This window comes from Thalassophryne amazonica, chromosome 4 (genome assembly GCF_902500255.1).
Source record: "Thalassophryne amazonica chromosome 4, fThaAma1.1, whole genome shotgun sequence".
Taxonomy (NCBI): Eukaryota; Metazoa; Chordata; class Actinopteri; order Batrachoidiformes; family Batrachoididae; genus Thalassophryne; species Thalassophryne amazonica.
In genome coordinates, this window is record NC_047106.1 from 50,631,282 (window position 1) to 50,648,536 (window position 17,255).

Sequence of the window (17,255 nt, forward strand, 5' to 3'; positions counted from 1 at the left end):
AAAATGAATTAAAAGAGTAAAAAGTGTAGAATTTAAGTCTGGACTTGAAAATCTCCACAGAATCTGACTGTTTTATTGACGCAGTGAGATCAGTCACCAGAACAGGGGCACAATAAGAAAAAGCTCTATGACCCACAGACTTCTTATTCACCCTCGGGACACAAAGTAGTCCTGCACCCTGAGAACGCAAAGCCCGGGCCGGTACATAAGGTTTAATTAGGTCAGCTAGGTAGGGAGGTGCCAGTCCGTGAACAATTTTATAGACTAGTAGCAGAACCTTAAAATCTGATCTCACTGGGACAGGAAGCCAGTGAAGAGATGCCAAAATGGGTGTAATGTGGTCGAACTTTCTGCTTCGTGTCAAAAGTCTGGCAGCAGCATTTTAAACCAATTGGAGACCCCTAATGCTGGACTGTGGTAAACCAGAAAATAGGCTTCTAGTCTGGGCTTTTCTGTATGGAGTTTGTATGTTCTTCCCGTGTTCACATCAGGTGCTTTGGGGTCCTCCCACTTCCAAAGTCATGCAGGTTAGGTGAATTAGTGACTTTAAATTGACTGTAGGTTATCAGGCGTGGCACAAACTATATGGACACAATTCCAAACTCACACAACTGATAAAGTTCAAAAAGGGATTTTAATTGGTTCAACAGGCAGGTGGTCGGTACATGTGTGGTCCAGCAGCATGGCAGAGATAGCAGACAGACGAGAGACTGAGGCGTAGTCAAAAAACAGGCACAGGTCAAAATACACAGCGTAAGGGCAATCAGAGGCAAGACAAACTCAAGGTCAAAAACAGGCAAAGTCAAAATACCGACAAGGACAAGAGGACAAAACTAGGCACGGGACGGAGGCTGGAAAGTGACACGAAGTTGACGATCTGGCAGTGAGCTGTGAGACTGTGAGGGCTTAAATAACTGGTGGTGTGATTCATGAAACAAGATGCAGATGTCAGTGAAAGTTCTGGAAGGTGACGTGACTAGTGAACAAAGATAAGCAAGGGGCAAGATAGTGAAGGCAGGAAAACAGAGTGGAGTGATGAAAGAGGCAAAGACACATGAACAGGTGCAAGAGCAGAGGTGGATGAAAACACAGAGCAAAAAGAGTAACAGTGAGAGACCAAGACACAAGGGCTGGTGCAGGGGCAGTCAAATAAGAAGGGCAAAAACTGAGAACAAAGATAAATCAGAAACCAAGGACAGAATGCAGAACAACCATGACAGGCAACAAACTAAGCATGAACATATGAACTGAAAACACAAATGAGAAGAGCAAAATAAACTATTGATAAACAGAGAATAACACATCTGTGGACGCATCTATGCAGCTACAGGACTGTTTTGAACGGACAAATTGGTCTCTGTTTTTTAATGATGACATAAATGAATATGACTCTACTGTGCTTTGCTATATCAGAACCTGTGTTGAAAATGTTGCCATGAAGACACGCATCCGGACATTCCCTAACAGGAAACCTTGGATGAGTATGGAGGTCCGGGCTCTACTCCGAGACCGCAATCAAATCAAAATCAAATCAGTTTTATTTAGATAGCGCCAAATCACAACAAACAGTTGCCCCAAGGCGCTTTATATTCTAAGGCAAAAGCCATACAATAATTACGGAAAAACCCCAACGGTCAAAACGACCCCCTGTGAGCAAGCACTTGGCGACAGTGGGAAGGAAAAACTCCCTTTTAACAGGAAGAAACCTCCAGCAGAACCAGGCTCAGGGAGGGGCAGTCTTCTGCTGGGACTGGTTGGGGCTGAGGGGAGAGAATCAGGAAAAAGACATGCTGTGGAAGAGAGCAGAGGTCAATCACTAATGATTAAATGCAGAGTGGTGCATACAGAGCAAAAAGAGAAAGAAACACTCAGTGCATCATGGGAACCCCCCAGCAGTCTAAGTCTATAGCAGCATAACTAAGGGATGGTTCAGGGTCACCTGATCCAGCCCTAACTATAAGCTTTAGCAAAAAGGAAAGTTTTAAGCCTAATCTTAAAAATAGAGAGGGTGTCTGTCTCCCTGATCCGAATTGGGAGCTTGTTCCACAGGAGAGGAGCCTGAAAGCTGAAGGCTCTGCCTCCCATTCTACTCTTAAAAACCCTAGGAACTACAAGTAAGCCTGCAGTCTAAGAGCGAAGCGCTCTATTGGGGTGATATGGTACTATGAGGTCCCTAAGATAAGATGGGATCTGATTATTCAAAACCTTATAAGTAAGAAGAAGAATTTTAAATTCTATTCTAGAATTAACAGGAAGCCAATGAAGAGAGGCCAATATGGGTGAAATATGCTCTCTCCTTCTAGTCCCTGTCAGTACTCTAGCCGCAGCATTTTGAATTAACTGAAGACTTTTCAGGGACCCTTTAGGACAACCTGATAATAATGAATTACAATAGTCCAGCCTAGAAGAAATAAATGCATGAATTAGGTTTTCAGCATCACTCTGAGACAAGACCTTTCTAATTTTAGAGATATTGCGCAAATGCAAAAAATCAGTCCTACATATTTGCTTAATATGCGCATTGAAGGACATATCCTGATCAAAAATGACTCCAAGATTTCTCACAGTATTACTAGAGGTCAGGGTAATGCCACCCAGAGTAAGGATCTGGTTAGACACCATGTTTCTAAGATTTGTGGGGCCAAGTACAATAACTTCAGTTTTATCTGAATTTAAAAGGAGGAAATTAGAGGTCATCCATGTCTTTATGTCTGTAAGACATTCCTGCAGTTTAACTAATTGGTGTGTGTCCTCTGGCTTCATGGATAGATAAAGCTGGGTATCATCTGCGTAACAATGAAAATGTAAGCAATGCTTTCTAATAATACTGCCTAAGGGAAGCATGTATAAAGTGAATAAAATTGGTTCTAGCACAGAACCTTGTGGAACTCCATAATTAACCTTAGTCTGTGAAGAAGACTCCCCATTTACATGAACAAAGTGTAATCTATTAGATAAATATGATTCAAACCACCGCAGCACAGTGCCTTTAATACCTATGGCATGCTCTAATCTCTGTAATAAAATTTTATGGTCAGCAGTATCAAAAGCAGCACTGAGGTCTAACAGAACAAGCACAGAGATGAGTCCACTGTCTGAGGCCATAAGAAGATCATTTGTAACCTTCACTAATGCTGTTTCTGTACTATGATGAATTCTAAAACCTGACTGAAACTCTTCAAATAGACCATTCCTCTGCAGATGATCAGTTAGCTGTGTTACAACTACCCTTTCAAGAATTTTTGAGAGAAAAGGAAGGTTGGAGATTGGCCTATAATTAGCTAAGATAGCTGGGTTAAGTGATGGCTTTTTAAGTAATGGTTTAATTACTGCCACCTTAAAAGCCTGTGGTACATAGCCAACTAATAAAGACAGATTGATCATATTTAAGATCAAAGCATTACTTAATGGTAGGGCTTCCTTGAGCAGCCTGGTAGGAATGGGGTCTAATAGACATGTTGATGGTTTGGAGGAAGTAACTAATGAAAATAACTCAGACAGAACAATCGGAGTGAAAGAGTCTAACCAAATACCAGCATTACTGAAAGCAGCCAAAGATAACGATATGTCTTTGGGATGGTTATGAGTAATTTTTCTCTTATAGTTAACATTTTATTAGCAAAGAAAGTCATGAAGTCATTACTAGTTAAATTTAAAGGAATACTCGGCTCAATAGAGCTCTGACTCTTTGTCAGCCTGGCTACAGTGCTGAAAAGAAACCTGGGATTGTTCTTATTTTCTTCAATTAGTGATGTGTAGTAAGATGTCCTAGCTTTACGGAGGGCTTTTTTATAGAGCAACAGACTCTTTTTCCAGGCTAAGTGAAGATCTTCTAAATTAGTGAGACGCCATTTCCTCTCCAACTTACGGGTTATCTGCTTTAAGCTGCGAGTTTGTGAGTTATACCACTTCTGATTTAAGGCTCTCTTTTTCAGGGGAGCTACAGCATCCAAAGTTGTGCTCAATGAGGATGTAAAACTATTGACGAGATACTCTATCTCACTCACAGAGTTTAAGTAGCTACTCTGCACCGTGTTGGTATATGGCATTGGAGAACATAACAAAGAAGGAATCATATCCTTAAACCTAGTTACAGCGCTTTCTGAAAGACTTCTACTGTAATGAAACTTATTCCCCACTGCTGGGTAGTCCATTAAAGTAAATGTAAATGTTATTAAGAAATGATCAGACAGAAGGGGGTTTTCAGGGAATACTGTTAAGTCTTCAATTTCCATACCATAAGTCAGAACAAGATCTAAAGTAAGCCAATTGAGTCTAATAATAGATTAAATGCAGTGTTGAGGCTGTCATTCTCAGCATCTGTGTGGATGTTAAAATCGCCCACTATAATTATCTTATCTGAGCTAAGCACTAAGTCAGACAAAAGGTCTGAAAATTCACAGAGAAACTCACAGTAACGACCAGGTGGACGATAGATAATAACAAATAAAACTGGTTTTTGGGACTTCCAATTTGGATGGACAAGACTAAGAGTCAAGCTTTCAAATGAATTAAAGCTCTGTCTGGGTTTTTGATTAATTAATAAACTGGAGTGGAAGATTGCTGCTAATCCTCCCCCTCGGCCCGTGCTACGAGCATTCTGACAGTTAGTGTGACTCGGGGGTGTTGACTCATTTAAACTAACATATTCATCCTGCTGTAACCAGGTTTCTGTTAGGCAGAATAAATCAATATGTTGATCAATTATTATATCATTTACTAACAGGGACTTAGAAGAGAGAGACCTAATGTTTAATAAACCACATTTAACTATTTTAGTCTGTGGTGCAGTTGAAGGTGCTATATTATTTTTTCTTTTTGAATTTTTATGCTTAAATAGATTTTTACTGGTTGTTGGTGGTCTGGGAGCAGGCACCGTCTCTACGGGGATGGGTTATTGGGGGGATGGCAGGGGGAGAGAAGCTGCAGAGAGGTGTGTAAGACTACAGCTCTGCTTCCTGGTCCCAACCCTGGATAGTCACGGTTTGGAGGGTTTAATAAAATTGGCCAGATTTCTAGAAATGAGAGCTGCTCCATCCAAAGTGGGATGGATGCCATCTCTCCTATCAAGACCAGGTTTTCCCCAGAAGCTTTGCCAATTATCTATGAAGCCCACCTCATTTTTGGACACCACTCAGACAGCCAGCAATTCAAGGAGAACATGCGGCTAAACATGTCACTCCCGGTCCAATTGGGGAGGGGCCCAGAGAAACTACAGAGTCCGACATTGTTTTTGCAAAGTTACACACCGATTCAATGTTAATTTTAGTGACCTCCGATTGGCGTACCCGGGTGTCATTACTGCCGACGTGAATTACAATCTTACCAAATTTACGCTTAGCCTTAGCCAGCAGTTTCAAATTTCCTTCAATGTCGCCTGCTCTGGCCCCTGGAAGACAAATGACTATGGTTGCTGGTGTCGCTAACTTCACATTTCTCAAAACAGAGTCACCAATAACCAGAGTTTGTTCCTCGGCGGGTGTGTCGCCAAGTGGGGAAAAACGGTTAGAGATGTGAACGGGTTGGTGGTGTACAGGGGGCTTCTGTTTAGGACTACGCTTCCTCCTCACAGTCACCCAGCCGGGCTGCTTTCCCGGCTGCTCGGGATCTCCTGGGGGACAGCTAACGGTGGCTAAGCTACCTTGGTCCGCACCAACTACAGGGGCCTGGCTAGCTGTAGGATTTTCCAAGGTGCGGAGCCGAGTCTCCAATTTGCCCAGCCTGGCCTCCAAAGCTACGAATAAGCTACACTTATTACAAGGACCATTACTGTTAAAGGAGGCCGAGGAATAACTAAACATTTCACACCCAGAGCAGAAAAGTGCGGGAGAGACAGGAAAAGCCGCCATGCTAAACCGGCTAAGCGCTAGTAGCTGCGCTAAGCTAGCAGATTCCTAAAAATACACATAGTGAATAATGTGTAAATAATTTAGAGGTGATTCAGCAGAGGGAGTGCTTTAGTTAAGGCACATGAAGATTACACTGTGAAACAAATCGTAATCTAGTTATCTAGATCAATCTAACTATGCAGATTAAACAGCTAACAGATACAGCAAAACACAGCTGTGCTCCGGAACAGGAAGTGATACAATACCGCAGTGAGAGCCCAATGCAGCTTTTAAATCAGGTGACACAGCATGGTACAGCTCAGCAAGGTACAATTTGAAAAAAGGCATTAGGCAGGCTAAAGCTGCACACAAGGCAAAGATTGAAAACCATTTTATCAATAAGATCCGAAGCGTGTGTGGCAGGGCATCCAGCAGATCACAAACCACAGAGGCACCCGTGAACCATCTGTAGACATTAATGTCTCCCTGGCTGAGGAGCTCAGTCATTTTTATGCCCGTTTTGAAACAAAAGGGCTTAACAACGGAGCTATTCCCCACCCCTCTGCTGACACAGACTATCCACTCACTGTTTCGGCAGAGGAGGTGAGGCACGTCTGTGAACACTAGAAAGGCAGAGGGGCCTGATCAAATTCCAGGAAGGGTGGTTAAAGACTGCGCCCACCAGTTGGCAGATGTCTTTGCAGATATTTTTAACAGATCTCTCTTCAAAGGTACTGTACCAACTTGCTTCAAAACAGCCACCATCATTCCAGTGCCCAAGCAAAGTAACATCACAACCATGAATGACTACAGACCGGTGGCCCTTACTCCTATTGTGGCTAAGTGCTTTGAGAGGCTGGTGATGAAGCATTTAAAATCTGTCCTTCCCCTCAATCTGGACCAGCATCAATATGCCTATAGGGCAAATAGATCCACAGAGGATGCTATCATCACAGCTCTCCATACAGCTTTAACGCACCTCGACAATAAAGGGGCAAGTGTGAGAATGCTTTTTATAGATTACAGCTCTGCTTTCAACACAATTGTACCCAGTAAGTTGGTCACAAAGCTCCTCAACCTAGGCCTTAGCAATACTTTATGTGCATGGATTAAGGATTTCCTGTCTGACCGCCCACAGGCAGGCAAACTGGGCCCACATCTATCCTCCAGTCTGTCTCTTAGCACCGGCGCACCACAAGGCTGTGTGCTAAGTCCGTTGCTTTATTCCGTCTATACATATGACTGTATTCCCACCCATCCCTCAAATACGATAATAAAATTTGCTGATGACACTACTGTGGTGGGACAGATCTTCAACAGCAATGAGGCAGCCTATAGAGATGAAGTTGAAAGGCTAGTTGAATGGTGCACAGAAAATAATTTGACCCTGAATGTTAAGAAAACCAAAGAGATTATAGTTGACTTCAGGAAGTGCAAGGATGACCCCTCTCCCTTAACCATCAAAGGTGAGGTAGTAGAGAGGGTCTCTTGTTTTAAATTTCTGGGCACCTGGATCACTGAGGATCTTAAATGGGAAAATAACACATCTGCTGTGGTCAAAAAGGCGCATCAGAGGCTTTATTTTCTACGAGCATTGAAGAAGAACAACCTGTCAGCTGAGATGCTCAAGGCCTTTTATCATTGCTCCATCGAGAGTGTTTTAACCTATTGCATTACAGCATGGTTTGCAAACTGCTCTGAAAACAACAAGGAATCCATCAGACGAGTCATAAGAATGGCAGAAAAGATCACTGGTCTCCCTCGGCCCTCATTGGATGATGTTTTTAGGACTAGCTGCCTCCGCCGAGCAAGCAGTATTCTGCAGGACAGAACACACCCCTCACACCACCTTTTTTCTTTGCTTCCATCTGGCAGGCGTTATCTGGCCTTTAAAGCCCATACCACAAGGCTGAAAAACAGCTTCTTTCCTAGAGCTGTTACAGAACTGAACAGACATGCCCAAGCTCCAGATGGAACACTTGCATTATTCTAATTAAAACAAGGGCGGACATGTGCAGTAATTGTTTTTAACTATTTTTAATTTTAGGTATATTTATTACTGTTTTTAAGCTATTTGAGGGGTTTTATTAAGTTGGGTATTTTTACTGTTAATTGATGTTTTAGAGGGAAGTGCAATATGGGACATGTGCAGCATGGGATAGTGTAAAATGGGACAATGACAATGTGGGATCAGTGCAATACAAGTTATGTTTGTCTCCGAGCTTGCCCCCCCGCCCCCCCAATCTCCTGATGTTTTTTTAATATTTATTGAAGTACGAGGTCTATTAGAAAAGAAACCGACCTTTTTATTTTTTCAAAAACTATATGGATTTGAATCACGTGTGATTGCGTCAGACAAGCTTGAACCCTCGTGCGCATGTGTGAGTTTCTTCACGCCTGTCGGTTGCGTCATTCGCCTGTGGGCAGGCTTTGAGTGAGCACTGGTCCACCCCCCCCGTCGAAATTCCTTTGTCTGACTTCTTCCTGAGAGACTGGCGCTTTGCTTGATCAAATTTTTTTCAGGAACTGTAAGGCACATCCAAGTGGACACCATTCGAGAAATTCAGACGGTTTTCGGTGAAAATTTTAACGGCTGATGAGAGATTAAGGAGTGTTACTATCGCTTTAAGGACAGCCCACGGCGCTGGACGGCACGCCGCGCCCAAAGCCGCTGTCGTCAGCCTGTTTCGAGCTGAAAACTTCCAAATTTAAGCCTCTGTTGACCCAGGACGTCGTGAGAGAACAGAGAAGTTTCAGAAGCGGTCGGGATCAGCAGTTTATCCAGCCATTCCACTGTTAAAGGAGATTTTGTAATGAAAGACGTGTGGACGGATTTGCGCGTTGGCACCCAGCTGCTCATGGCACGGCGCCACAGCAAAACACCTCCGTGTTGATAACCATTCGTAAGATTCAGGTGGTTTTCGATGGCTTTCAGTCGAGTGAGTATCCGAGAAATTGTTTAACAGCTGGGCATGTTCAAAGTTGTCTTGTAATGCTTCCAACGGAGGTGTTTGTCTGTCTGTCTGTTTGTCTGTTTGTCAGCAGGATAACTCAAAACGTTTTGAAATTTTGTGGAGTGGTTGGAAATGACAAGAGGAACAAGTGATTAAATTTTAGTGGTGATCTGGATTACGATCCGGATCCAGGAATTTTTTAAAGGATTCTTCACCATTGCGGGATAGGGGGAATTTTGACATTCTAGTTTCTAACTCCACAAAAACAAGGCAGAAAGGCTTGAAAAAAATTTGGGTGTAACATAGTCAAATGTTCTATCAAACAACAAAGTTTGGTGATGATCGGATCCAGATTCCGGATCTGGTGATCCAGAATATGCAAAAATATAGGGGAAATAGAAAATGTGTCAGTGTGAGGTGACAAATGAAGCTAGAGATGCACAACAAACACAAAATTGTAACTGAATCTGTACTGATTCAGTAAGGTGTCATGAGATTTGATGTAGCTTCAAATGTTATGGAGCTAGATCCAGAAGAAAACCGCCATTACCGAAAAATCATTTTTATACAATAACTTTTTTAACTAATAAAGACATAAAAGTGATTCCAAGTTCTAGTGGTATGTTTTCATGGTCAAGGATGTCAAATATAAAGGAAGGAAAAGTGTATGTATCATAGTTTGGTTGTAACACTGAATTGTTGAATAGATCACTGCGCCAAGGAGGGAATCTCTTTAGGGTCAGTGACCCTATGGCCTTGTTTAGAGAAGTGTTTCATAAATGTTAAAAAATTCATATATTTGCAGTTTAGTTGAATAATAAATTGAATTTTGTCCTTATTTGTTTTTGTCTATAAGCACATGCAATATCAATATCAGTGCTCAGATGACAGTAGCTTCTGGGAAAGGTGCAAGTTGTAATAAACTGTGATGTCAAGCGTTAAGGATACATGCTATCCAGTCACGGCAGATGAAACTTTCTTACTACTGAGCAAACGTCATTGTTAGACTTTTTTAGGTTCAATGATTCCACGGCGTGTAGATGTTATGGCGTCAGTGACCCCATGGCCTTGGTGGAGGTTTGCACTCTCTGAGTGCTTCTAGTTTAAAAATGGTACCAGTTTGTTCCCCATGTCATGAGGATTCAGAATATATATAGTTTTTAGGGCTACATATTATAGTTTGAGAGTTTATCGCACATGGTACAACACTGTATGGTCTTACATAAATGGCTATTTTGGGGGTAATTTTCAGTTAAACTTTAAAAAAAAAAATGGTACCAGTTTGTTCCCCATGTCATGAAGATTCAGAATATATATAGTTTTTAGGGCTACATATTATAGTTTGTATGTTTATGTGACCCATTAAAGTGGGTCACGTAATGATGTTATCGTGCTTGACCAATCACAGCGTGTTCCGGACAAATAGTCAAAGTAAGTCCTCTTCCGGGGGACATCCCCCCATTCAAAAGATGAACACGGAGAGAGATTTTATTTCAGTTTTTATTTATTTCATGCAATATATTTTTAGCCTCATCTTTTTTTTTGTCAACACTAATGCATGCTAATTTCTTAGCATTTAGAACAGTGACGTAGCGTCATCATTGTCTCACTTTCATCATGAAAAAATGGTTGTTGACAAATACATTTCATCTTGTCTAGTCTGATGAAATTAACACTACTTTCGTGTGTTGTCGTTCTGATGATAATAACTGCTTTGTAGTGCCGTGTGCTCCGCTCCCTGTTAGTCCACCAAAAATACAACCTTTGTGATAGTCCCAGTTACTCACATTTTACACTGAGTATTTGTGTGCATGCACACACACACACACACACTTGCATACAGACCCTGACCGTAGAAGGGAATCTCTGGAGCTGTCTGTAATCTCACGCAAACAGTGAGTGTTAGATTCCTGCTTATGTCTCTGTGAGTCATGATGAATGGACTCGGGCCTGCAGGCTGTTGTAATGGTGGGCTCATGAGAACGCACACGGGCATTGCTTGAGGGACTGGTGCACAAACAAAACCCGTGCAACGCTTTGTTTGTCAGGAAAACACCTTCACTGGCCAGTCCATAGATCTCACAGCAGAGGGGCTGATAGGTTTAAGGACAGAGGGAGTATTAGTGTGTTTATAAAATTCATGTCAGCAGTGACCCAGATTAGAGGAATTTGAGTGTAGATAAGCCAGATGTAGGGGAGGCGATGTAATAAAGTTTAAATATTGTCACACATGAAATTAATGGTATAATTAATTAGTCGAGCTTCAGATTCACAAAGGTGAGCAAATAAATACTGCCGCTAATATTTTCTGTCATTTATGAATCTGAAGCTTTGTGAAACACTTGTGTGTTCTGAGACATAAACACCAACTAGCATAAACATAAACACCAACCACATAAATAGTGCTCATCGTGTTTTTTGGCATAATATGAAATAAAACAATGAGATTGTCGTGTGTCATCTCCTTTAAGACACAAGTGGCCAATATCAGGCACATTGCTACTCAGAAGGCCAACGCGGTAGAGAGAGGTTTTCTAGTAATGAAATGACTTCACACCCACAAGACCTGGTTTTGGCTGTATGGTGCATTCACTTTCTGCTGCCAACAGATAAGAAATGCACAGGTTGTGCACAGAAATGCACAGGCTGTCAGACTGCACAAGTCCTCACTCAGGGGGAGGAGGAGTAACAGGAAGACAGAGGACGGGAAGGAGAGAAACAGTTGTAGCCAGTAAACCAGTATTGATCATTATTATCACTTTACCAAGGCGTTGCTAGGCCAGTATCGTAGATTTACATTGACGCTACCTGTCTATACCCGCCCACTCTGCGTAAACAAATGACGTCATAGCGCGCAGCCCAAGAACTGTCCGCAGAGGAAAACATAAACGCACTGCCGAATTTGGAGAGCAGCGCGCGCCAGCCGACACGACAAAAATTAAAGTGAGCCAACTTTTTGTGTACGCATTACGTGTTGTGTATCTCAGTAAAAAGTGATAACAATGCAAATAACATGCTGTTGTCATGCGGTATGCATTTTCTGAGTCCCCCCGTCCACGCCCAGTCGACCAAAATGACAGATATTCGCCCTCGTCTAACTCAGGCGAATATCTGTCATTTTGGGCAACTGGTCATGAACGTCGGGTCTCTGAAAATGCATACCGCCCTCCAAAAGCATGTTATTGTATTATTATTATCACTTTACCGAGGCGTTGCTATGCCAGTAGCGTAGATTTATGACGACGCTACCTGGCTATACCCGCCCGCAGTAGCGAACGAGTATCGGCATACCCGCCCACTGTGCGGAAACAAATGATGTCATAGCGCGCGCAGCCCAACAACTGTCCACAGAGGAAAAGATGAAAAGGCGAGAAGTGTGTGTTGGTCCCAGTATGGATATTCCGGATGATTTTATCATGGATAGTACGACAATGAACAGCAGCCAAAGCAGCCAGCTTGATGAGGACGCACTGCCGAATTTGGAGAGCAGTGCGCGCCAGCCGACACGACAAACGTTAAAGTGAGCCAACTTTTTATGTCCGTGTTTGCTGGGTGGCATGTGTTTTGAAATGACATTAAATATTGTTAATGTGATTCCACGTGTTGTGTATCTCAGTAAGTGATAATAATGCAAATAACATGCTGTTGTCGTGCGGTATGCATTTTCAGAGGCCCGCCGTCCGCAATGACAGATATTCGCCCTCATCTAACTTGGGCAAATATCTGTCATTTTGGGCGAATGGGCATGGACGGCGGGCCTCTGAAAAGACATACCGCCCTCCAAAAGCATGTTATTGCATTAGTATGTCTGGTATTTACATTTGTGTATTTATATTTATATTGGCAAACTGTTTTTACTTTCACTTTTGGTACTCTGTGCTGCTATAAAATGCTGCTGGAACTTCAATTTCCCTGAGGGAGTCTTCCCAAGGGATCACGTTCTATCTAATCTAATCTAATCTAGGTAATCTGAATCTAATGACAGACATGTCGCTGACCTGAAATTTCTTCTCATCTGTATATAAAGATATGAATAGCAAAGACAAACACTCATTCTCAGTTTCTACATTAGAAAACAACCAACTCATTGGACGATGGAGAGTAAATGCACTGAGATCAAAATAATGAAACTGCATATAGACAATGTAAAAGGATGCATACGCGTGAATGCATATTTTGACAAACTGATAGATGTGTTCCTGTCATCTGAACATTCCCACTATGTGGTCAACCTGTACCATCTGTTCAATGATTAAATAAAGCCTTTTTGTGAAGTGTCACGACACGCAGCATCTCGTGACGAGAAGGTCCTGTTGGTTTTCTATCAATGCCCTGTGACTGAAGCCATGTGTCTGTCTGCTCACTTGTCTGTGAATAACTGATGCTGGCTCCCTCTCTCCTCACTCTTTTTTTTAACTCATTCTCCATCATCTGCTTTCTGATGCTCACATATTGCACTCTGACACTTCTGCTCTTTTCCCTTCTACTTGGCCATCAAACAGGCTCGCTAGTTCTGCTTTTTCTCTCCTTTGGTTCCTCGATTGCCTCTCTGGATTCTGATTTTACTTTATGCTTTCCTTTGTGCTTTTGCCTCCTCTTTCTCTCCTGTCTTTCTCACTCTCGCTGAGACCCTGGAGCCAGTGTGACTCCTTCTCCAGCTGATGAGTAAGACAGTGCTTCCAGTATCTCATGAATGAGGGAAAACAAACGCTGGCCAATCGTATTTACTGACACCAACAGAAGCAGAAAAACACCAACTGCTCTGTGAACAAAGGTTGAAAATATGATACAAGAACACATATTTTGGCCAAAAACAAAGTGTACTTATACACATCATTACTCTCATAAGCTGGCTGACATTCATTCACTCACTCAATAATTCAAGACTAGCAGTAGGCGTAGTGAGTCAGTGGTTTCAGGGGATTAGTTTATCTGCTTATTTAATGGTCTAGAATTAACCTGTAAACTTACTGTTTCATACATATCCCAAGAAAACCACAACCTGAGCAAAAACAAATAAATCAATAAAAATCACATTTCAAAATTTGAAAGCCAGTGAAACATTTTGGTATTTGGAGCTACAAAGTTAAATTGGTGTGAATTAAATTGACCGAAACAATCAGTTCTTTAAGTTGTGAAATTCATTCATATTTAGCAGATGTGATTAGGGACAAGAAATTCTCCCCAGCACATATAGGAAAAATTGATCCAGAATACATTGCTTTGTCAGTATCAGTTTTTTTGTTTGTTTGTTTGTTTTTGTTTTGTTTTTTTTGGGTCGCCCCTAGTCAGACAATTGTCTGATCCCATTGTTTGCAATTCTTGATGTCCACATTTTGTTTATTTGTATTTTTTAAACATGTCCATGAGAAAGCCTCGCAAGTTTATGCAATTTTGCAAGAGTGTGACCATGAAGACTTTGAGAGGAAATGACATTGCATTAGGGATCTCAAAAGGACAGCCGTGATGTGGACACAGACTTTAAAGGGGAACTATGCAAAATTTTTACCTTAATTTTACAGTTTTGGAGTGATTATAATCACTAAATGACTTCTTTTCTTTTAAGGGAGAATGCCCCCCCCCCCCCCCCCCCAAGCATCTCATAACAGAAAACCAGCCTGCCAACTTGAGAGACACCGACCAACTGTCCTTTTAGACAGCCTTGGGTCTCACAAGAAACACAAACTGCTTTACAGTCCTACAACACATAAACACCCCCTATCAAGGCACCAGCAAGCTAGCAGCTATAAGAACATGCCAACGATGGCTTTATTTTTTACATGTTCATCGTCATGGCAGAGCTGGTGAAAAAGCAATGAAAATTGCTGTTGGAGGAAGCGAGAAAGAGAAAAAGAGCGTGTGAGCGAACGAGGGGTCTCACACACACACACACACACACACACACACACACACACACACACACACACACACACACACACACACACACGTGTCACCCTTGGTAAGGCTTTCTCAGAATAGCAAGAGCTGAAAGATAAAGAAACGTGCAAAACGGATGCAGACCTGCTGTTTTTACTGTTGCACTTGCAAGTATACTGTTATAAACTCTCTGTTCTCTATGTCTTTCTGTGTATTGTCACTCCATGGATTGCATTCGCCTGCTTCATTGGAAATAAATGCAAACGGGCAGCAGGGGAAGAGGAGGGCCGGCAGTGAGTTTTTAACGACAGTTTTGTGACATATGTAATCAGAGCTGTAGGGGGAGCTCCATGCAACCAATAAAAAGAAAAGGAGAAAATAGTGAAAAACTGACCAGAGTTGCATAGTGCCTCTTTAAAGCAGTTACCACTGCTGGCGGTTAGTCACGTCTATGTTTACTGGCTTACTGACTATGGCTGGATAAATGAAAGAATCTAATGATGTAAAGGTGATGATGGCAGTTGGATGTTTAATGACCATCATGTGGAGTTTGAGGAACGTTGAAATACTGTGTGTAAGGTTATGAAGCCCTGTGAAGCAGGAAGCAGCGTCACACAGCAGGATGATATTCTACGTGGCTGCTGTGTGCCACTTAAGAAGTAAAATCAATGCCATGCAGTTGTGTTGCAAAGTATTTATTTGTTACTTAGTTTGTCCAGTCTGGTTTACACTTACTGGCCCCATTAGAGCACAACTGGAAAAGCGGCTGACTGCAAATCTCTTCAAGATACCTCTACGGTGGCCTGGATGTGACTATATGTAGTTGGGAGAATTGTGTGGAAATTGTCGGTAATTTGAAATGAGGCTCCTTGGTTTAATGAGAGCAGGAGAAGGGACTGAAAATAACTGTGGTGAGTTACACCAAAATGAAAGCATTGTAGAGTCTGGTTCTACAGAATCCAAAGCTTCTGCACAGGCTAGCAGTGTCGCTGCAGGGTACCTACCCCTCCCATCATGTCACTCAGAGGGATTAAAGAAGCTAAAGCCCCTTCACTCTGCCATCAGCCAGTTTGGACCATGAAGCACAGACTGGAGTCTGGGAAAACATGCTTTCTCCCTGCACATCACAACATGATGTACGGGCCTACTTGTAAATTTAAATGGCGTATCTACACACAAATATTTGTTCAGAACACACACTGTGCATACGGAAGAGAACGAAGTGTTCTCATCAACTGATTTCACAACTGTGCATGATCTTAAAACTCCTAAATTTTCTCCACATGCAAGTTTCAATCTGCACATGAAAACTCACCTTCCGATCATAGTAGAGTGCTGCTGCACAGCGGCCTCTAGGAGGCGCTCCAGAATGGTCCATTCTCCCATGATTGGGGTTAAAAGACATCCACTAGACACAGGAAGTCAAGGTTGACCTCACTCTGCGTAGGCTTCCAGAGGTTAATGTCTGTTTTGCCAAGTTGTCAAAGTCCACCTGTTGGGTCAGGTGAGGCAGCAGGTGTCTTTAGGTCGGAGGCTAAGGGTTATACACTGCAAAAGGGGGTGGGGAGGGGGTACAAAAGGTGACAGATGTGCAAAAGGAGCTCAGTTACACCACATTGTTGCTGCTGTGTTGCTCTTCTTTCCTTTGTTGTGGCTGCTGGCTGCTGTCACCAAAGCACATGTGCACGCATACACTTGCCTGCATGCCCCAAAGTACGTGCACGATACAGCGACTGAAACTTGCCTCTGTGCACCTGCTTCATCTGAGTTTGTGTTGCTCCACCAGGCTGCACCTGAGCCTCGTTGAACAGAAACAGATCCTGGCTCTCCTCCAGCTCTGGCGTTTGGGTTTCAGTCCGTCTGAGTTTCGAGGAGCATCTACAGTTTGTGCAAACAGACATGCATCCCTCACTCACTCACTCTTTGACAGCATCCTGAAGCACTGGATCAGGCTCAGGTCCATACACTCATGGGTGCCAGAGGAACCGAGGTTCTTTGACTGTGCTCCTTCTCCATCCTCTCAATTCTTTCTCTGTCCTATCTTCTAGCAGTTCTTCCTCCCTTCCACCACTCTTCCCACCTCCTCTTCTCTATCTTTCTCTCTGTGGCTTGTTTCTCCTGGTTTGATTCACGGTGTACTGGTAAGAAACATCGTACTCCCTCTCCTCCTTCATCTCCTCCTCTTCTGCTCCCTCCAAGAGGAACTGTGCAAGAATATCTTGGTTCTTCAGCACTCCTTATCTTCACTGCTCTCAGTTTGGCTTTGGAGATGCAGCCCTCTTTTCCTCTACTCCTTTCATCTTGTCTTTCTTTTCTCCTGTTCCCTCTACCTGCCTCTCTCTCTCTCTTTCTCTCTCTCTCAACTCGTCAGACCGTGTGTCTGGAGGGTTAGAGAGGAATCATCTCTCTGCTCCTCCCCTCTTTCTCTCTCTCTCTCACACACACACTCTATCCTCCTCCCGCTTGCTCTCCTCTTCATCTCTTACTACTCCATCACCAGTGACACAAAAAACATTTTCCGCTCCTCTCCCACCATTGCAGTCCTCATTCTACCCTCCTGCTGCTTTTTCATTTACTTCATCTTTTCCATCCATGC

The 17,255-nt window shown here is 42.7% G+C and overlaps 1 protein-coding gene across 1 annotated transcript in view; it reads right to left on the bottom strand.

Moving 5' to 3' along the window:
* The window catches only part of LOC117508194 (gap junction delta-2 protein), a 119,023-nt gene extending 102,531 nt beyond the window's left edge, over positions 1 to 16,492 (bottom strand). Inside the window, exon 1 of the mRNA XM_034167862.1 lies at positions 15,975 to 16,492. Within this exon, the coding sequence (XP_034023753.1) occupies positions 15,975 to 16,045 (71 nt within the window). The 5' untranslated portion in view covers positions 16,046 to 16,492. The remainder of the gene's footprint in view (positions 1 to 15,974) is intronic.
* Between the last annotated feature and the right edge of the window lie 763 nt (positions 16,493 to 17,255).